The sequence below is a fragment of the Aquarana catesbeiana genome, linkage group LG02, assembly GCF_042186555.1.
Source record: "Aquarana catesbeiana isolate 2022-GZ linkage group LG02, ASM4218655v1, whole genome shotgun sequence".
NCBI lineage: Eukaryota > Metazoa > Chordata > Amphibia > Anura > Ranidae > Aquarana > Aquarana catesbeiana.
The window spans coordinates 788,699,726-788,722,804 of record NC_133325.1 but is presented as its reverse complement, the minus strand read 5'-3'; the positions used below and the strand labels follow the sequence as shown (position 1 = coordinate 788,722,804).

Here is a 23,079-nt window from a genome sequence, read left to right as displayed (position 1 = left end):
AAAGCAATTTTATTTATGAAACTTTGTTTATAAAGCCCTTATATATTATACAACAGCTGAGCCCCAGTTCACACTGAACACTGCTTTGAAATCGTGCTACTTCAGCCGCCGGTCAGTGCGATTTCCTGTGCAGCTCACCAACATCTGTGCAATATCATGAACAGATGTCAATGCAAGCCGCACATGAAATCGCCAAAAATAGTGCAGGAACTTTTCTCGCAAACGCTACGACCTGATTTGCGGCGATATGAACGGCTCCATTGCCGGCAATGGGGTGTGACTCGATACGATTTGGAACTGTCAAGCCGCATGGCAAAAATCGCACCAGAGGCATAATCTGTGTCTTTAGTGCATGTTCAAACCTTAACACCATAAATAACATATCAGATTTTTACAGGAGTATATAATCTGTTTGGAAATGCTTAAATGATGCATTACAACTCAACTAAACCCATTGGATTTTAAACGACTAAAACAAGACTAAAATGGCATTTTGGTCAAAAAAAAAAAAAAAAAAAAAAGGAAGACTAAAACTAAGTTGAAATTTGACATCATAATTAATACTGGCACACAGGAGACCATTTTGCCTTGTCCATGAGGTGGGACTGCTCTGGAATAGCCACCCAATGCAGCCCGACCGCATTTGGTGCGAGTCTACTCTAACCACCTCCCCCCGTCCTCCCACATTTCAATGCTTGGTGTCCAATTTGACAATTGAAAATCCCAAAACACTGCCGGGGGGGGGGGGTATGTCTACACAGCTGTCAATGCCATCTTCTCTTATCTTTTTTTCAGAACGCAACAGCTTAGCAGGGGGGGGGGGTGCTGTACTAACTTCGCAAAGTTAGTACAGCAGCAGCTCCGATCAGAGCAGAGGTTTTTTTCATTCAACCCCAAAAAAGAAACAACCTCAGTGTGTGGCAGACTTAAAGTGGGGTTCCACCCAAAAAAAAAAAAAAAAAAAAAAAAACCATGAAAAATCCTAAAAAAAAAAAAAAAAAAAAAAAAATACAAAAAAATTTTTTTTTTTTTTTACTTACCTCTAAATGCCTGTTGCTAGGTGGTCCCTCGTAGTCTGCCTCTTCCAGTGCCTGGGCTGGTGACATCACTTCCCCCTCTGCACAGGAAGGGCTCCGCTCTGCTCCCTCCCTCCTGTCAATCATCTGGGACCCATTACAGGTCCCAGGTGACTGAGCGGCCAATCACGGCGCTCGCGCGATGGGTGCCAGGCTGTGAAGCCACAGCCTGGCGCCCACAGTTGCAATGCCGGTGCCACTGAACGGAGGGGGGAGACGAGCGGGGCTTCAATCCCCCGCATCGCTGGACCCTGGGACAGGTAAGTGTCCAATTAAAAGTCAGCAGTTGCAGTATTTGTAGCTGCTGACTTAATTTTTTTTTTTTTTTTTTTTTTTTGACTGGCCCTCCTCTTTAAAGGGTAACTCCATTTTTGTGAAAAAAAAAAAAATAGCCAATTAAAATATAGCATATACAATTGTGACACAAGTCATATTGGAATTGAATGTTATTAAAAATAACCTTTCCTTTTCGATCTGCAGCCGCTGTAATTTTCTGTAAAATGCAATATGGCGACCTGGAGGTGTTCTGTATACAAAACGTCACCCAGAAATGTAATTTCCTGCTTGTGTGATGGGCGCTATGATTTTCCCAGAAGTTTACACTAAAGATAACAGGCATCCCCTGCAACAAGAATGTCATTATTGGTGAGACACTCGCATTAGGAAATCACGTCTAAAAGGGATGCAGACCCCGCAACGTTCCTCATTAGAGCCCGGCAGGTGCACAGCTGATTGATAATTGTGAGAGCACTCCCGTTAAATTCGCTTTCCATTAGAGCTGCACGATTTTGGGAAAAACGAGAATCACAATTTTTTTTTTTTGCTTAGAACAAACATCACGATTCTCACTGCGTAACATCTTTCACATTATACAAAAAAATTGGGCTAACTTTACGGTTTTGTTTTTTTTTTTTGTTTTTTAAATTCATTAAAGTGTAAAAAAAATTGCATTTGAAAGTGACACAAAATATTGCAACAACCACCACTTTATTCTCTGGAGCAGTGATGGCGAACCTTGGCACCCCAGATGTTTTAGAACTACATTTCCCATGATGCCCATGCACTCTGCAGTGTAGTTGAGCATCATGGGAAATGTAGTTCTAAAACATCTGGGGTGCCAAGGTTCTCCATCACTGCTCTAGAGTCTCTGCAAAAAAAAAAAAAAATGTAATATATATAAATACACACACAGTGGGGACGGAAAGACCCCCTTACATTTTTCACTCTTATATTGCAGCCATTTGCTAAAATCATTTAACTTCATTCGTTTATTTTTTTTTTCCTCATTAATGTACACACAGCACCCCATATTGACTCAGAATTGTTGACATTTTTGCAGATTTATTAAAAAAGAAAAACTGAAATATCACATGGTCCTAAGTATTCAGACCCTTTGCTGTGACACTCATATATTTAACTCAGGTGCTGTCCATTTCTTCTGATCATCCTTGAGATGGTTCTACACCTTCATTTCAGTCCAGCTGTGTTTGATTATACTGATTGGACTTGATTAGGAAAGCCACACACCTGTCTATATAAGACCTTACAGCTCACAGTGCATGTCAGAGCAAATGAGAATCATGAGGTCAAAGGAACTGCCTGAAGAGCTCAGAGACAGAATTGTGGCAAGGCACAGATCTGGCCAAGGTTACAAAAAAATTTCTGCTGCACTTAAGGTTCCTAAGAGCACAGTGGCCTCCATAATCCTTAAATGGAAGTCGTTTGGGATGACCAGAACCCTTCCTAGAGCTGGCCGTCCGGCCAAACTGAGCTATCGGGGGAGAAGAGCCTTGGTGAGAGAGGTAAAGAAGAACCCAAAGATCACTGTGGCTGTGCTCCAGAGATACAGTCGGGAGGTGGGAGAAAGTTGTAGAAAGTCAACCATCACTGCAGCCCTCCACCAGTCGGGGCTTTATGGCAGAGTGGCCCGACGGAAGCCTCTCCTCAGTGCAAGACACATGAAAGCCGCATGGAGTTTGCTATAAAAAAAAAAAAAACCTAAAAAGGACTCCAAGATGGTGAGAAATAAGATTCTCTGGTCTGATGAGACCAAGATAGAACTTTTTGGCCTTAATTCTAAGCGGTATGTGTGGAGAAAACCAGGCACTGCTCATCACCTGTCCAATACAGTCCCAACAGTGAAGCATGGTGGTGGCAGCATCATGCTGTGGGGGTGTTTTTCAGCTGCAGGGACAGGACGACTGGTTGCAATCGAGGGAAAGATGAATGCGGCCAAGTACAGGGATATCCTGGAAGAAAACCTTCTCCAGAGTGCTCAGGACCTCAGACTGGGCCGAAGGTTTACCTTCCAACAAGAAAATGACCCTAAGCACACAGCTAAAATAACGAAGGAGTGGCTTCACAACAACTCCGTGACTGTTCTTGAATGGCCCAGCCAGAGCCCTGACTTAAACCCAATTGAGCATCTCTGGAGAGACCTAAAAATGGCTGCCCACCAACGTTTACCATCCAACCTGACAGAACTGGAGAGGATCTGCAAGGAGGAATGGCAGAGGATCCCCAAATCCAGGTGTGAAAAACTTGTTGCATCTTTCCCAAAAAGACTCATGGCTGTATTAGATCAAAAGGGGCTTCTACTAAATACTGAGCAAAGGGTCTGAATACTTAGGACCATGTGATATTTCAGTTATTTTTTAATAAATCTGCAAAAACGTCAACAATTCTGTGTTTTTCTGTCAATATGGGGTGCTGTGTGTACATTAATGAGGAAAAAAATGAACTTAAATGATTTTAGTAAATGGCTGCAATATAACAAAGAGTGAAAAATGTAAGGGGTCTGAATACTTTCCGCCCCCACTGTGTGTAATTAGAGAGATAGATATAGATATAGATATATCTCTATCTATATATATATATATATATATATATATATATATATATATATATATATATATATATATATAGATATATCTATATAGAGATATATCTATATATCTATATAGAGATAAATATATCTATATATCTATGTTTGGGGCTCCAAGTAATTTTCTAGCAAGAAATAATGATTTTAACTTGAAACCAACAAGTGTCAGAAAAAGGTTTAGTCTTTCAGTGGTTAAACTTCCCTCATTTACAGACCAAACTTCATTCCTTTGATCTAAAGAACAAAACGTTACAAAGTTTATAGTTAGCTCAGCCAGGAATGTTGTGAAACTTGGCAGACTGCCTTTTTTTCCCCAAAGCTGTCATCTTGAGCAGAGAACTCCGCATAGAATCGGGAAAATGCATAGTTAAGATAGTGAGGGTGAAAGAACCACGATCTCGATTTTTAACGATTAACCGTGCCGCTCTACTTTCCACATGGACACAGACAAACACAAAGGGATTTCTTCAGAATAACAGAAGGTAGGAACCTGCAACTATATATATATAAAAAACACACGCACACTATTTGCACATCAGTGAAATAAACAGCAATGAAGTTAGAAAAAGAATGCTAAAAAGAAATTAGATTTTATTTAAAGACTATTCCAGACTGATAGAACCACGCACTCTCCCAAACAAAAACCGGGGCAAAGAAGTCGAAAAGCCAGAAAGAACATCCGTCACTCCCTGCGAGTCTCCATGAAAATACGTTAGAGTTCAACCAAAACAATATATAATAATATGTGATAAGATTGTACAGCTCTCCGATGAAGCATTCAACTTTTTTTTTTTAAAACCTTTTAATTTTTTTTTCCTTTCAAGTTGGAGAGGAAGTAGAGATATTAGAAGTGAACGGTCGGAGTAAAACTCAAAAAACGGGTCTCTTTCCATATTTGGCGACAAGCAAGTGCAAGAAAAAAAAAAAATAAAGGGTTCGTTCGTAAATTTTGCTTTTTTAATTTTCGCTTTTTTGCACGTCTGCGTTCTGCGAGGCGGTGGAGGAGATTTTGAGGTTTTTCTGCAGGACGTGGGCATCGGCCGGCTCTATCCTCTTGTAATAGTTCTTCTTTGTTTCGATGATTTCGAAGCCAAATTTCCTGTAGAAATCTATGGCTGACTCGTTACTGATCTGGACATGTCTGTGAAGAAGAAAGAAAGAATGGCGTTACTTCATTTGGGCAGCACTAAATTGTTAGCACTTCCAGCCAAGCAGCACTGCGGTTGTTGGTTCCAATCCCAACCACAGCACTACCTGCCTGGAGTTTGCATGTTCCCCCCTGTGCATGCGTGGGTTTCCTCCGGGTACTCTGGTTTCCTCCTCATTCCAAAGACATACTGGGTAGGTTAACTGGCTCCTGTCTAAATTGGCCCTAGTATGAATGTGAGTTAGGGACCTTAGATTGTAAGCTCCTCGAGGGCAGGGACTGGTGTAAACATACAATATATATGTAAAGTGCTGCGTAAATCGACGGCGCTACACAAGTACCTAAAATAAATACTTCACTTGTAGCAACTCCATTGGTCTGAGATGGTCAAGGATTTTTTTTATAGGGGGCTTCAAGTGCAGCTCCTAACATTATCGAAGGTAGATAATAATGGAACGCTTTCAGAAGCAGCGGGGGGGGGGGGGGGGGTTTTAATGGTCGTTGCCGTCACCCCCCCCCCCCCCCCAGCGTTCCTCGGGCTTACCGTTTTGCCCACGAAACGATCGTACGGTGTCGCCGGTTGGTCACACAGGCAACCAAAGAGTAGATCCGCTTAGATCACCTCTATGGCCTTGGAGGACTAGAGTGACGTCATGATGTCACTTCCAACCCAGGGTGGAAGTAAACAAGTTTTTTTTTTTTTTTTTGTTTCTTCTTTTGTTTGTTTTGATCTTTTGCTTTTTGAAAAAAGGTAAAAGAAGAGATTTGGGGTCCTTTTGACCCTAGACCTTTTTATGAAGAGGACCCGTCATCCTTATTGCCATCACAAGGGATGTTTACAAGTGAAGAGGGGGGGGGGGGGGGGAATTAGAAAGGGTGGGCAATAGGTGATTTAAAACAATAACCAAAGAATGTCCAGCGCTCTGAATGTCTCATAAACAGTTACCAGCAGTCCAATAATAAAGGTTAAGAGATTTAATGTTTGTGTGTGATAAAAACACTGTAATAAAAACAATAATGAACAGTATGTCATCCTATGTTAATAACACTGTAGGACACTTAAATAAGGAAGTTTCTGACAGCCAGAAGTTCCAATCAGCAGCAGGCAGTTTAAGACTGGAGATCCATCCAAAAAACCTAACCCCAAGCTGGGAAGCAGATGGAAGAGAGTTGGAGGGGAGATGGAAGCCCCATCCCGCCAAACTCAGGGGATCCACAATGTAAAAATCAGCTTAAGATGGAGAGGCTCACCGATTCCGGAGGACAGATCTGTGAATGTGATGTGAAGGCAGGCTGTGAATCCACCGGGAGGGAAAGGTCTCACAGACGCTCTGTGTCAGTGGATGATGACGTCAGCCCAGCTGGAAGATGAAGGCGCGGCTTCACACAGGGGAACCGCCGGAACAACAGCTGATAGCGCTAGGCAGCTGCAATGCCGGTCTGTGTCCCCTCTGACTGGAAATAATGCCTGGCATAATGGAGTACTCACTAACAAAGAGAGACAATTTCTTTTACCATCCGAGTGTAGCACCCCATACTTTTACCACCTCCCGAAGGTCCACAAATCATTGGTTGATCCCCCTGGTAGACCTATTGTGGCCAGTACCAACAGCTTTACTAATGGTTTGTCCATGTATATTGACTTTTGTCTACAGCCCCTTGTGTGTCAACTACCGTCTTACATTAAAGATTCCAATGAAGTCATCAAAGCCTTGCAAAGCTACCAATGGGAAGAGGGCTATTTGTGGGCATCCCTTGACGTGTCTTCCCTGTACACCTCAATACCACATGAGGTTGGTTTGAGAGCTGTTCAACACTTTTTGATGAAAAGTGGAGACTATAATTCCTTGCAATCTCAATTTTTGGTTCAAGCAACAGAATTTTGTCTCAAACACAATTATTTTACTTTTTGTGATCGCTTTTATTTGCAACGTAGAGGAACTGCTATGGGAGCTAATTTCGCCCCAGTTTATGCCAACCTTACCATGGGGTACTGGGAGGAGTGCAGTATCTGGGCTGGCAACCCTTTTGCTGAGCACATTGTCTATTATGGGCGGTATATTGATGACGTTGTGCTCACTTGGAGCGGGAGCCCGGATCTGTTCTCCTCCTTTGTGGCCCATTGTAATTCTAATCCCTTGGGGTTGTCTTTTACCCATGTCATAGACCCCCACGAACTTGTTTTCCTGGACTTAATACTGGCCCATGATCAACATAAGATTTTCACTAAAAACCATGTCAAGCCAACTAGTGGCAACTCTTACCTCCATTTTAAAAGTTGCCATCATCCATCGTGGAAAGGTAACATCCCAGGTGGCCAATTCAACAGACTAAGACGTAATTGCTCTAGAGTAGAGGATTATGTTGAACAAGGAACCACGATGAAAATGAAATTCCAAGAGAAGGGCTATCCATGTAATTTGATTAATGACGCCTACCTCTCCCACATGAACCCTCTCCCTAAAATGAAAGCTCCAAAAGAAGACGTAGGAACTAGCCAGACAGTTAGATTTATCTCTACTTTCAACGACAGTTTTAAATCTATATCCAGAATTATTAAGAAACACTATAATATTTTGTTACTGGACCAACGTTTAGCTCCAGTTTTACCTGAGGTTCCTCAAGTGACATTCCGCAAGGCTCGTACTATTAAGAACCTACTAGCACCTAGTAAAGTAACCAACCAAACATCTAAATCTCCATTTGACATCAGGTCATATTTTAATGACCGAAAGGGGATCTTTCAGTGCAAGAAAAGGGGTTGTCTCACATGCCAATTTATTGCACATGGCACCAAGAACATCACGACTAATTTAGGCAAAACATATGAGATTAGGCAATTTATTACCTGTTCGACAGACTTTGTGATCTATGTCTTGCGGTGTCCCTGTGGGTTCTTTTACGTTGGTCGGACCATCAGGGCCCTACGGGCCAGAGTGGGCGATCACCGTAGATTGATTTCTAAGGGGAGCGATGAACACAGTGTCCCTCGACACTTCTTACGCTTCCACAATAAGGACTTCAGGGTGTTAGAAGTTTATGCCATTGAAACGATCCCAAAAGGCACACTGACTAGTAACGAAAGATTTTCTCTACTGTGCAAACGGGAGGTATTCTGGATATACATGTTTGACTCACTTGCCCCTAAGGGGTTAAATGAGGAACTCGAGACATGCAGTTTTGTGTAGAATTGTTCTTGTTGTATTGATGTATATACCAATGTATGTGTTACTTGTGATATGTGTGACTTGCCGTTGTGTCTGCTGGGTAGCAGGGGTTTTAGACTGGAGATAGAATTATTTTTGTTCTCATTATGGGTTAATCACTCCCGCTCTTATTTTAAATATGACCTTTTTTTTTTTTTTTTTTTTTTTTTTTTTCTGTGGTGTCCCTCCCCCTTCCTTTCCCCTCCCCCTGCTTTTCTCCCCCTCCCTCCTTTTTTCCCCCACCCAATATTTTTGTATTTAAATCTTGCAAGTTGCCTCAACCCTTGACTTTGAAAAAGCGCAAACGCGCGAAACGCGTAACAGAGTTTCCACTCAGCACCACGCCACGGTGAATCCATCCTCTCCTTTACCCACCCGCGGGAGCCTCATATGGTCCACACACAGCGTTTTCCCATTCGTCTGCCAACTCCATCTATCTACTTTTGGCTGGCAGCCCATGCGGTTCACTAGACTTCCTGATTGCCATCACCTGTTCCTGAGGTTTACTCCATGCAGAGGTGACACAAACCGGCAGACTCATTGGTTTATGCCCCCAGCCAGTCTCTTGGTGGCTTTCTGTCCACCTTGTCACCTCTTGACAAGTTTTATCATCACTACTATGGCTTCACCAAGTGTCACTGCCTCTCACTGAGGTTTTTCCAGTCAGAGGGGACACAGACCGGCATTGCAGCTGCCTAGCGCTATCAGCTGTTGTTCCGGCGGTTCCCCTGTGTGAAGCCGCGCCTTCATCTTCCAGCTGGGCTGACGTCATCATCCACTGACACAGAGCGTCTGTGAGACCTTTCCCTCCCGGTGGATTCACAGCCTGCCTTCACATCACATTCACAGATCTGTCCTCCGGAATCGGTGAGCCTCTCCATCTTAAGCTGATTTTTACATTGTGGATCCCCTGAGTTTGGCGGGATGGGGCTTCCATCTCCCCTCCAACTCTCTTCCATCTGCTTCCCAGCTTGGGGTTAGGTTTTTTGGATGGATCTCCAGTCTTAAACTGCCTGCTGCTGATTGGAACTTCTGGCTGTCAGAAACTTCCTTATTTAAGTGTCCTACAGTGTTATTAACATAGGATGACATACTGTTCATTATTGTTTTTATTACAGTGTTTTTATCACACACAAACATTAAATCTCTTAACCTTTATTATTGGACTGCTGGTAACTGTTTATGAGACATTCAGAGCGCTGGACATTCTTTGGTTATTGTTTTAAATCTGTATCTATCAGTTACGGTTAGTCCAGCTGCACTGATTTCCCTTTCCCCCAAACCCCCCCCCCCCCTCCCCCATTTTAAGTCTTGTCAATTTACTCAGTACATGTTATGTGTCACATGGATGACTGACTATAAGGTATATTGTATACATTTGTATTATTTGTTTATTTTCTACATGCCTTGATTGAGGTCCCTGGGTTTACACACATTGGCGCTGGATTAGTATTGTGTTTTTGGGCAATAGGTGGGTGATATAGGTTGGGGAAATTTTTATACGGTTATTAATAAAGGAGGGTACTTTTGTTTCCCGGCTTTTTTTCTTTTTTGTTTATACTTTTCTGAAAAGAGGCCACAATGATGTGAACTTGAGAAGGGACGAGTTTTGAATGTCAAGTTGAAAAGGGTCTCTCAAAGAAAGCACTGATGTGGTAAAAAAAGAAAAAGAAAAAATACAAGTGATGGGGGGGGGGGGGGGGGGGGGGGAAAGTGCCCTCATCCCTTCGTGCACAGAAGCGAACGCATGTGTAAAAATGGTGTTCTTAGCACACACGTGAGGTATCACTGTGAGCATTAGAGAGCGATAATTCTAGCACTGGACCTCCACTGTAACTCTAAACAGGTAACCTGTAAAAGACGTTTAAACCGCTGCCTATGGAGGTTTTTCAGTATCGTAGTTTGTCGCCATTCCACGACCGTGAGCAATTTTAAAGTGTGACGTGTTAGTTATCTATTTACTCGGCGTAACATCTTTCATATTTTACAAAAACATTGGGGTATATATATTGTGTGGCGTTTGTTTTTGTTTTTAAAATTCAAAAGGTATTTTCGCAAAAAAAAAAATTGCATTTGAAAACCCGCTGCACAAAATACCGTGACATAAAATTCCCTAGGGTCTCTTTTTTTTTTTTTTTTTAATTTAAGAAAGGAGCCTAGGGAATTTTATGTCACGTGGTATTTGCGCAGCGGTTTTTCAATTTTTTTTTGGAGAATGTACATTTTAATGAAGAAAAAAAAAAAAAAAAAAAAAGGGGATATTGTTTGGGGGTTACAAGTAATTTTCTAGCAAAAAATACCGATTTAAAATTGTAAACCAAGTGCCAGAAACCTGGACTTTAAGTGGTTAAAAGTCTACCCTCCCCACAGCCACCGTCCAAAAATTAAAAGGCACCACCAGATGCATCATCAAAAAGGTCCAAACAGGATATACACCAAAAAGGAGAGAAAAAAAAAAAAAAAAGAAGAATGGACTAATAAAAGTCACGAAGCTAAGAGAAACCAGTTTAATCCTCTCAATCCTCTCCCTCACTGGCCCGGGGTAAGCACCTGACAAGGTAAACAATGACTAATGAATGGACGGGAAGTACCAAGGGGCTGCAGGTTGCACACCAGGGCCGTATGGCAGAGATATAAACAGCAGATCTGGGCAAACTATTACAAAACACTCAAATGCAAACATGTCAATTGGTTGGCCTGCTAGAATGTTTATATTTCTGTTTATCACTTTTGTGATTTCTCTTATACCCCCCCCCCCCCCCCCAATCATTACATGGCATACATAGCATTGAGGCTGACACCACGCTCACTGCTGCAAATTTTCCACTTCCTGTGTCACCTGCCTCTTTTATTATTAGACTAGGAATAAGAGTCACAACAGTCGTCGTCCCCCCCCCCCCCGTCCCCCCTGAGCTTCTCTCTGGTAAGCAGCAAAAAAAAAAAAAAAAAAAAGAAAACCAGTCAAGGTGAATCTCAAAATTGTTTTTTTGTTTGAGGGATTTGCAATGACAGGGAGAGATTGCTGACATCCCAAAAAGTGTTGTTGGCTTTTCCCCCCCAAGTTAACTTTTCCTGAACTACAGAATAAGGATTTTTTCCTCACCATAGGGTTCTCTAGTCCAGCGGGTGAGAATTGAGTAAGGGCTGACAACATTACTTCTGATGTCAGTGCAGCAGAGGTTGTGTGTGGTCAGCTTAATGTAGGAAGCTTTATGAACTCACTGGATTTCCGGCAGATCAGATATCTGTGCCTCCAGCATTCCCCCCCCAAATTTTTATTAACCACTTAAAGACCGGGCCTAATTTCCAGACTGTGTTTACAAGTTAAAAACATTCTTTTTTTTTTTTTGCTAGAAAAGTACTTAGAACCCCCCAAACATTATATATATTTTTCTAACACCCTAGAGCAGGGGTCTTCAAACTGCGGCCCTCCAGGTGTTCAGGAACTACAATTCCCATCATGCCTAGTCATGTCTGTGAATGTCAGAGTTTTACAATGCCTCATGGGATGTGTAGTTCTGCAACAACTGGAGGGCCGTATTTTGAGGATCCCTGCCTAGAGAATAAAATGGCGGTTGTTGCAATTCTTTATGTCGCACCGTATTTGCGCAGCGGTCTTACAAGTGCACTTTGTTTGGAAAAATACACTTTTTTTGAAGAAAAAAAAAAAACAAACAAAAACAGTAAAGTTAGCCCAATTTTTTTTTTTTTTTAATATTGTGAAAATAATCGTACACCGAGTAAATTGATACCACACTTCAAAATTGCGCCCGCTCGTGAATGGCGACAAACTTTTACCCTTAAAAATCTCCATAGGCGACGTTTACAAATTTCTACAGGTTGCATGTTTTGAGTTACAGAGGAGGTCTAGGGCTAGAAAGTATTGCTCTCACGCCAACGATCGCGGCGATACCTCACATTGGTTTGAACACTGTTTTCATATGCAGGCGCTACTCACGTATGCGTTCGCTTCTGCACGCGAGCTCGGCGGGGGCGTTGACCATTTTTTTTTCCACTTTTTTTTTTTTTTTAAGAAGTAAAATTAAACAAAGAAAGCTTCATTTTATATGGAAGTAAATCGCACCTCAAAAAGGCATTGGTTTCAGATATAGGAGCATTTTCACGAGTACTCGTGAAAATACTTGGTATCGGTGCAACCCTACTGTGGCAATCATTGCCCACAACACACATTGGTGTCACCCTCATTGGATCACACTACAGCTTATTTCAGGAAACTTACAGATAAATGTTGTCGAAGGTGCCATCTTTTTCACAAATGTTTAAGACGTGATTTAGCATCTTTGTGCCTAGAAAGCCAAAATACTTTAAAATAGGGCAAAGAAAAAAAGTACAGTACATTTTATTTAAAAAGCAGCCACACAGCTAATGCTCCCTCTGCTGATTTGAGAGCTCCAGTGCTGACCTGTCTGAAGGGAGGAGAGAGGGAAAGGGAAGTGGGAGGAGAGAGGGAAAGGAAAGTGGGAGGAGAGAGGGAAAGGAAAGTGGGAGGAGAGAGGGAAAGGAAAGTGGGAGGAGAGAGGGAAAGGAAAGTGGGAGGAGAGAGGGAAAGGAAAGTGGGAGGAGAGAGGGAAAGGAAAGTGGGAGGAGAGAGGGAAAGGAAAGTGGGAGGAGAGAGGGAAAGGAAAGTGGGAGGAGAGAGGGAAAGGAAAGTGGGAGGAGAGAGGGAAAGGAAAGTGGGAGGAGAGAGGGAAAGGAAAGTGGGAGGAGAGAGGGAAAGGAAAGTGGGAGGAGAGAGGGAAAGGAAAGTGGGAGGAGAGAGGGAAAGGAAAGTGGGAGGAGAGAGGGAAAGGAAAGTGGGAGGAGAGAGGGAAAGGAAAGTGGGAGGAGAGAGGGAAAGGAAAGTGGGAGGAGAGAGGGAAAGGGAAGTGGGAGGAGAGAGGGAAAGGGAAGTGGGAGGAGAGAGGGAAAGGAAAGTGGGAGGAGAGAGGGAAAGGAAAGTGGGAGGAGAGAGGAAAGGAAAGTGGGAGGAGAGAGGGAAAGGAAAGTGGGAGGAGAGAGGGAAAGGGAAGTGGGAGGAGAGAGGGAAAGGGAAGTGGGAGGAGAGAGGGAAAGGGAAGTGGGAGGAGAGAGGGAAAGGGAAGTGGGAGGAGAGAGGGAAAGGGAAGTGGGAGGAGAGAGGGAAAGGGAAGTGGGAGGAGAGAGAGAAAGGGAAGTGGGAGGAGAGAGAGAAAGGGAAGTGGGAGGAGAGAGAGAAAGGGAAGTGGGAGGAGAGAGAGAAAGGGAAGTGGGAGGAGAGAGAGAAAGGGAAGTGGGAGGAGAGAGGGAAAGGGAAGTGGGAGGAGAGAGGGAAAGGGAAGTGGGAGGAGAGAGGGAAAGGGAAGTAGGAGGAGAGAGGGAAAGGGAAGGGGAGGAGAGAGGGAAAGGGAAGGGAGGAGAGAGGGAAAGGGAAGGGGAGGAGAGAGGAGAGAGGGAAAGGGAAGGGAGGAGAGAGGGAAAGGGAAGGGAGGAGAGAGGGAAAGGAAGGGGAGGAGAGAGGGAAAGGGAAGGGAGGAGAGAGGGAAGGGAAGGGAGGAGAGAGGGAAAGGGAAGGGGAGGAGAGAGGGAAAGGGAAGGGAAGGGAGGAGAGAAGGAAAGGGAAGGGAGGAGAGAGGGAAGGGAGGAGGGAAGAATTGCTTGTTGCGCATCTGAAGCAGACTAATGATATCACCCGTCCTGTCAATGAATGCTTTATGAGCAAATTGCACACCTGAATGTCCCATAGTGCTGCAGCTCCCTCTCTAACCACTTGACGAACAAACACAGAAAAAAGTACTAGTTACTTACCAGTAACTGTCTTTCTGGGAAATCTTCCAGGACGGCACACCTGAGAGATGAGAGGCTCCTCCCCACAGGAAACACAATCAATCAACAGCTGTTTTAAGTCCACACCCTTCCCCCTGATCCTCAGTTTGTAGAGAAGTAACTCCTGAACCTGGTTCACAAGGGAAATCATTCCTCATAGGCACTCACCTTCTAGTGTTCTAAAATTTTCCCTCCTCCAACGGGTGGGAAGTAGGCCTGCCGTCCTGGAAGATTTCCCAGAAAGACAGTTACCGGTAAGTAACTAGTACTTTTCTCAAGTCATCTTCCAGGACGGCACACCTGAGAGGATAATCAAGTACCTCAGGACTACCTTAGGGTGGGACCACTGCAAGACTCTTGGCGAACCTCGGTTCTGCAGTAAGCTTTACCTTTACTCCATATGCTTGATGAAGGTATCTTAGCTGGATCATGCGGCTGATCTGCCGGTCTACTCCACCGGTGTCCCTGCCTTCTCTGTTTCGGATGCAGGATCTAGGTGGAGTGGGCTCTTAAACATGGAATCAGAAAACATGTTAAACTTGTAGGTTATCAATGTTGCCTGTCACACATCTACCAACAATGGCCTATTCTGCCTATAGGTGCTGTTTAGAACCACTAAAAAGATTAATCGGAGACCTGTGTTGTAAGACAAGGATACTACATTGATCCATAAGGGGGCCTGTCTTAACACAACCCTGTCCAGGGAAATAAAACTGCCAAAAAAGGGGGGCCCCTGACAGACAACCCCTTTTTGTTAATTTTTAGCTTTACGTCAGCAAAGACTGAAGGGAAACCTACTTAAGGGAAATAGATTAACAAAAACTTAATCCCTGGGTTTAAGGCATGCCCAATCTATAGTTTTACTTACGCCTGAGAGCCTACTCAGGAGATTAACATCTATAGCAGGAGAAGAACACTCATATTGCTACATCTAGTTTTGCTAGAAGGGCAAAATGAAGGCCATGCACCGAGCTGTAACCTATTTGGTCGGGTATACATGTTTATACTTCATCTTCAGGCCATAAAACTCCTCTGAACCAAACTTCCTAAGTTCTTATTAAACAGGGCGATTCATTATCGCCTTCCTCCAGTGACCCATAACTCTACTGGGCTTCAACCCTAGGAAATGGCTCTGGCATCCCTGAATGTAAGGGGTCGAGGCTTTCTGACATGTGACATCTGCACCAGAACTCCTGGCCCTTTCACAGAAGAGAAGGCTGAAATACAAAAAGGTGATACATGTATTATTAATATCACAAATAAAAAAAATCATAGATTGTGGACATAGCACAATAGATTTAGACAGAAAGGACACAAGCATAGACATCAATGTTGTGTGACTAGCTAAACCAAAATATCAAATATGGGAAGAGACCCAAATCTGAACCTCACAGTCTGGTTTTCTGATGTGCGGCCAATATGTAAGCATTAAGACACAAACACACCTTAAATGCTGCGCATTTCTGAAGTGCAGCTAGCTAGGTCATAACTGGTAAATACAGAAAGGACGGGAACCCCCTTTTACAGTGGTGTTTTACTGATGTACAGCAAAACAAGGCTATAACGAGAAGACAGAAAGACCCAAACTTCTATGTTGCGTATTTATGACGAACCACCAAGTACAGTTATAAGACAATCCTTCCTGTTATGCAGTTCTGTAGTGCAGTTACATAGAACCAACAGAGAAAGAACACAAGCAACCTACAGCGTTTTGTTTTTCTGAAGTGCCATAAGGTAAGGCAATATAAAACAGAAAGCACCAAAAAGCTTCAATGTTGAGTACTTCTGCTGTGCAGCAACATAAAAACAAACGACAGACAGCCTTTACAGCTGCGATCTTTCTGGTCTACTGCAAAATAAGGCAATAACTCCACAATGAGTATTCCTGCAGCATTGCAAAACCTGAACCAGAAGGGACAGATAAGCTTAGGGTTCCCACACCCGTGCGACCCAACCTGCCACTTGGGACTGCAAGACACATGAGAAGTCATATACTATGGCTTCCAAAGGGTATCATTCGTGACTGTGCGACTCCAGGTCGCAGCGTATCCAGCAGTCCCTGCTTACGGAACCCCAGACCTCAAGATTACACAGGTCGCAGGAAAAGCAGTTTTCGGGTCGAACAAACAAGGGGTCCCCATGCTGTGGCTCCCTGGAGGAGTGCAGCCAACAACCCCCTACTGTGTATACCTAAGAAACAGCAAGGAAGATCAATGAGAAACACCACTTACTGCTGTGCCTTTCTGATATACGGACGATAAGGCAGTAAATATAGGACATACAGGACACAAACAATGTTCAATCTTTGTGTATGTCTGATGTGTAGCATATACCAATACTGAGCAGAGATGTCATTACCCTCAATGTGTCTCCCTGCTGAGCAGCAAAAACAAATCAGAAAAAGACAAACAACCTTCACTGTTGTGTCCTTTCTGATATGCAGCCAATAAGGCAGTAAACCTTCAATTTTGTATGTGTCTGATGTGCAACAACAATCTTGAATAGAGATAGCACATCCATATTCAAGTGATTTGGCATGTGACTCAACATGTCAAATCGCATGCCTAAAATTGGCAGCCATTGCCGTTAATAGCACTGTCTGAATCAGCCCGGGCCACTTTGTGGTGCTGCACTGATTACCAATGGCAGTATGTGTACTACCCCTGGCACAGGTTCAATTTTGTATTTTCCAACAAAATCAGGACCATCCGTCATCACTGCTGCCTTTCTGATAAGCAACCAATAAGGCAGTAATACAGGACCCACAGACAGACCTCAATCTTGTATATCTCTGATGTGCAATAATATAACAGTTCTGAATAGAGATAGCACATCCATATTGAAGTGATTTGGCATGCAACTCAACATGTCAAAGTCGCATGCCTAAAATCGGCAGCCATTGCTGTTAATAGCGCTGTCTGAATCAGCACGTCACTTTGTGGTGCTGCACCGATTACAAATCCACAGACAAACTTCAATCGTGTATATCTCTAATGTGCAACAATCTAACAATTCTGAATAGAGATAGCACATCCATATTGAAGCGATTTGGCATGCGACTCACATGTCAAATCGCATGCCTAAAATTGGCAGCTATTGCCGTTAATAGCACTGTCTGAATCAGGACGAAGCCACCTTGTGGTGCTGTACCGATTACCAAAGGCAGTATATGTACTACCCCTGCCATCAATCTTTCCTGCTGCCTTTCTGATAAGCAACCAATAAGGCAGTAATACAGGACACAAAAACCCCACAAAACAGACCCCAATCTTGTGTAGGTCTGATGTGCAGCAATATAACAATTATGAGCAGAAATGTCATCACCAGACTCAATGATGTGCGTTTCTGGCGTGCGGCACAAAACCAGAAAGTACAGACCACCTTCCCTGTTGTATTTTCTGATCTGTAGCCAAACAAAGCAGTACCTTTAGGATATAAAGGACACCCAACAAGCTTCAGCAGAGAGGTCACAAATCTCAATGTGTACTTTAGTTGTGTCACAAAACATCCCAGCAAGGACAAACCTTCACTACTGAGGTCTACTGGTGAGCAGCCAAGAAGGAGTCATGGTGTATCCCTTTATGAAATAACCAAACAGGAGCAAATTATTTCATAGGCATAGCCTGGGCTGTAGATACTAATCCTTCACCACCAGTGAAGGAACCAATCCTAAAATGGTTGGACACCTTACTATAGTAGCTGTTGTCCTACCTTACCTCCGTAGATTGAGCAAACGCTAGCCAGCTCATACACGGGTGGGGCTGATCAGTAACTAAAGTCTCAATGAGCCCAGCCCTAGAGACCAATATAAGACCTCTAAAAAGGGTGGTTACCAATTTAGCCTAGAGGTAAATAGCCACCTGCAGCCCTTAACCCCTTCCCGCCGACCGAACGCACATATGCGTCCTCGGCTTTCCGGGGTTATACCGGGATGATGCCCGCAGCTGCAGGCATCATCCCGGTACCGTTGTTTTCAGCGGGCGATCGGCTACCCGAATATAACAACCGATGCGGCTAAAAGCCGCTCGGCTGTTATACCGGAGGAGCGGGAGGGGACATCCCCCCCCTCCCGCCGCTGTTACCGGGCCTCCCGTGCGATCGGGAGGCCCGGTGTCCATTCGGGAATCTCCGGCGGCTGGGGGCGGGCTGGAACGAAGCTGTGAGCGGCTTCGTTCCAGCCTTCTAATTGTAAACGCGGAAGCGACGTCATGACGTCACTTCCCGTTTACTCGGCTGCCAATGGCGCCGAATTTAAAAAAGTACACAGTATTCAGAATCGCCGTTTTCGGCGATCTGAATACTTTGAAGTGTAAAGGAGGGATGGGGGGTCTTTTAGACCCCCCATCCCTCCATAAAGAGTACCTGTCACCACATATTACTGTCACAAGGGATGTTTACATTGCTTGTGACAGCAATAAAAGTAAAAAAAAAAAAAAAAAATTTTAAACACAATTTATAAAAGTACAAAAATAAATAAAAAAAAAAAAAAAAAAATTTTTTAAAGCGCCCCCGTCCCCGCGAGCTCGCGCAGCGAAGAAAACGCATACGGAAGTCCCGCCCGCATATGTAAACGGTGTTCAAACCACACATGTGAGGTATCGCCGCGATCGTCAGAGCGAGAGCAATAATTCTAGCCCTAGACCTTCTCTGTAGCTCAAACCTGGTAACCGTAAAAAATTTTTAAAGCATCGCCTATGGAAATTCATAGGTACCGTAGTTCGTCGCCATTCCACGAGTGCGTGCAATTATAAAGGGTGACATGTTTGGTATCTATTTACTCGGCGTAACATCATCTTTCACATTATACAAAAAAATTGGGGTAACTTTACTGTTTGGATTTTTTAAAATTCATGAAAGTGTCACTTTTCCAAAAATTTGCGTTTAAAACACCGCTGCACAAATACCGTGTGATAAAAAATATTGCAACAATCGCCATTTTATTCTTTAGACTCTCTTCTAAAAAAATATATATAATGTTTGGGGGTTCTAAGTAATTTTCTAGCAAAAAATATGGATTTTAACTTGTAAACACCAAATTTCAAAAATAGGCTTAGTCATGAAAGGGTTAAACAAGCAATCATATAGCCATCTAGCTCTTGCATATGTTTGCACAGAAAATCCTTAATCAAAGGATATAGGAAAAACGATTTATGGTAAATCGCTTTTAGATCTGTCACTGAGTGGACTGTAGCCCAAACCAACAAAAAGGTTTTTCTTACCCCCTGCATTAAAATATAACCACAATGTAAGAGTGGAGTGGGAGGTTGGAGCTTATGAAAAGTTACCCATAGCAAGCAACCCCCAAAAGGAGGATCTGTCACAAGGGAACCCCTACTGTGCCACACAGAAGCTTGGTCCCTGCCACATTGTTGAAAGTTAGGTCAGCTTTTAAGCATCTTGGAGCAACTTTAAGCAGATTCCTAGCAGCTGGGCTAATAGGGCCAGATAACCTAGTGCACCTGCTGAGCAAGGGAGCTTACTCCTGAATCCTTCAACCATTGCACCATTAATAATTTGTTCAGTGGTATACCTGGCCAGTAAGGAACTCTTTGTTCTACCAGGTCACCCTCTTTGCTGTATTCACCCCTACTAATGTACCACAACCGGGTATGTAGGGAGAGGCTGGCAACCTACTGTTGTGATAACCACAGTGTCTTTGCTATAAGAGGGAGCTGTGGATGGTGGTTTTTAGCAGTAGTTTCTGGGCCATTTTGTTATGGAGACCCCAGGTCCTGCACTGCACCACTCAATAAATACAGGTGGAAGGGGAAAAAATGCCTTACCTACCTCTTTCCCATCTGAGGTGGTTTAGGCACACTCGCTCCTCTGCACCACTTGTCCACCATACAGCATCTCTGATGTAGGAGGGAGCTGTGGCTGGTGTCTTTAGCAAAAGCTTCTGGGCTATTTGAATCCAGACCCCAGGGGAGATTATCTCAAATGCCCAGAAACCATCTGGCTGGGTTTGGGGATTTTTGACTCACCGTTGTCGTTTTCCCCTTTTTCCACAGCCATCGGGCTTGCTTTTCCATCCTTATGGTCCACACGCAAGGAGGATAGCTGCCAAAGTGCCCCCCCCCCACAACTGCTGTCCCTTTAGGGAGCTGCAAGGTTAGGCTGTGTCCTGCTCTGTCCAGTCAGTATATACACATGGGGGGGGCGGCAATGCCGTACATTCCTCATTCCCATGAGGTGGTTTAGGCAGACATTCACCATAGTAAACTGGTGCCTCCTCAAAAGGAGGATGTGGGCGCCTGCTCCTGCTGACTCTCAGCCTTCCCTTCTGGGTAAGAACGTGGGTCGTTCAGGCGGTGCCCTCCCCAGCAGCCCACGCAAGCTACCAGGGACCCAGGAGTCAGGGGATACGATCCCCCTGGAAAGAACCGACGGCCAGCACCCCCGTCTGAAAGGACTTCCGGACAGGTAAGGGGGGGGAGACAGGATAAAGGCCCCTGAAGTTCTGGGGACACCACTGTACCCAGGGGCCTTCAGCTCTCAGGGGGGCTTTCCCAGTTTCTGCTGCCCCCCCTGAGGAAAGGATAGGGGAACCCCCCGGGAAGGATAAATATATCCCGCCAGACCCAGAGGCTTCCCAGGCATTTGGTCCGGCTCCCAGGGGGAGACCACAAGCCCCAGGCTTCGGTCATTTGGAAAAAAACAGTTTCGCCGTGTAGGGAGAAACACAATCAAAAACTGAGGTTCAGGGGGAAGGGTGTGGACTTAAAACAGCTGTTGATTGATTGTGTTTCCTGTGGGGAGGAGCCTCTCATCTCTCAGGTGTGCCGTCCTGGAAGATGACTTGAGAAATAAATGTGTATATATTAATTTATTTTTTTGCATCATGTGTGGTGGGATTGTGCAGTTATTCAGATATACTGGTTTATACCATACAAATGGTTTCCTTTTGTGCAATATACCTTTTTACTCCCCAAACATTGAATAGACCTACCTATTCCTAGCCTTCGGTACGGTGCCAAGCACCCCAGGGTCATGATGTACAGTCTCTTCTGATTCTGGGAGTGATCCACCCTACAGCATACGGCTCCCACTGCAATGTCGTTGAAATAAGCTGCAAAGAAAAGAAAAGAAAAAAAAAAAAAAAAAACCCATCAGTACAAAATAACATTCATAAATAAAATGCAAATATTTTTAAAAGGTAAAAATACAATGTTGGTTCACCTTTTCATGTATGTGTGTGTATACATTATATATATATATATATATATATATATATATATATATATATATATAGTGGCTTGCGAAAGTATTCGGCCCCCTTGAACTTTTCAACCTTTTGCCACATTTCAGGCTTCAAACATAAAGATATAAAATTTTTATTTTTTGTGAAGAATCACCAACAAGTGGGACACAATTGTGAAGTGGAATGAAATCTTTTGGATTTTTGAAACTTTTTTAACTAATAAAAAAATGAAAAGTGGGGCGTGCAAAATTATTCGGCCCCCTTGCGTTAATACTTTGTAGAGCCACCTTTTGCTGCGATTACAGCTGCAAGTCGCTTGGGGTATGTCTCTATCAGTTTTGCACATCGAGAGACTGAAATTCTTGCCCATTCTTCCTTGCAAAACAGCTCGAGCTCAGTGAGGTTGGATGGAGAGCGTTTGTGAACAGCAGTTTTCAGCTCTTTCCACAGATTCTCGATTGGATTCAGGTCTGGACTTTGACTTGGCCATTCTAACACCTGGATACGTTTATTTGTGAACCATTCCTTTGTAGATTTTGCTGTATGTTTGGAATCACTGTCTTGTTGGAAGATAAATCTCCGTCCCAGTTTCAGGTCTTTTGCAGACTCCAACAGGTTTTCATCCAGAATGGTCCTGTATTTGGCTGCATCCATCTTCCCCTCAGTTTTAACCATCTTCCCTGTCCCTGCTGAAGAAAAGCAGGTCCAAACCATGATGCTTCCACCACCATGTTTGACAGTGGGGATGGTGTGTTGAGTGTGATGAGCTGTGTTGCTTTTACGCCAAACATATCGTTTTGCATTGTGGCCAAAAAGTTCGATTTTGGTTTCATCGGACCAGAGCACCTTCTTCCACATGTTTGGTGTGTCTCCCAGGTGGCTTGTGGCAAACTTTAGACGAGACTTTTTATGGATATCTTTGAGAAATGGCTTTCTTCTTGCCACTCTTCCATAAAGGCCAGATTTGTGCAGTGTACGACTGATTGTTGTCCTATGGACAGACTCTCCCACCTCAGCTGTAGTTCTCTGCAGTTCATCCAGAGTGATCATGGGCCTCTTGGCTGCATCTCTGATCAGTCTTCTCCTCGTCTGAGCTGAAAGTTTAGAGGGACAGCCAGGTCTTGGTATATTTGCAGTGGTCTGATACTCCTTCCATTTCAAAATGATCGCTTGCACAGTGCTCCTTGGGATGTTTAAAGCTTGGGAAATCTTTTTGTATCCAAATCCGGCTTTAAACTTCTCCACAACAGTATTACGGACCTGCCTGGTGTGTTCCTTGGTCTTCATGATGCTCTCTGCGCTTTCAACAGAACCCTGAGACCCCATTCACACAGGGACGACTTGTCAGGCGACCTAGTCGCCTGACAAGTCGCCTCCCGTTCTGTACTATGGAGCCGTTCTAAGGGGAGCGACGCAAGTCGCTCCGACTTAGAAAAAGGTTCCTGTACGACTTCGGGGGCGACTTGGGGCGACTTGCATAGACTTCTATGCAGAAGTCGTTTTGCAAGTCGCCCGGCCATTCATTTGCAGGTCGCCTCGCTGAGGCGACCGGCAAGTCGTGTTGCCCCTGTGTGAATGGGGTCTGAGACTATCACAGAGCAGGTGCATTTATACAGAGACTTGATTACACACAGGTGGATTCTATTTATCACCATCAGTCATTTAGGACAACATTGGATCATTCAGAGATCCTCGCTGAACTTCTGGAGTGAGTTTGCTGCACTGAAAGTAAAGGGGCCGAATAATTTTGCACGCACCACTTT

The 23,079-nt window shown here is 44.0% G+C and overlaps 1 protein-coding gene across 1 annotated transcript in view; it reads right to left on the bottom strand.

Moving 5' to 3' along the window:
- Positions 1-4,531: 4,531 nt before the first annotated feature.
- The window catches only part of LOC141129423 (N-alpha-acetyltransferase 50), a gene marked incomplete in the record, with an annotated part of 34,541 nt that continues 15,993 nt past the window's right edge, over positions 4,532-23,079 (bottom strand). Inside the window, 3 exon segments of the mRNA XM_073617452.1 lie at positions 4,532-5,101; positions 12,554-12,620; positions 21,065-21,184. Coding sequence (XP_073473553.1) covers positions 4,918-5,101; positions 12,554-12,620; positions 21,065-21,184 — 371 coding nt within the window.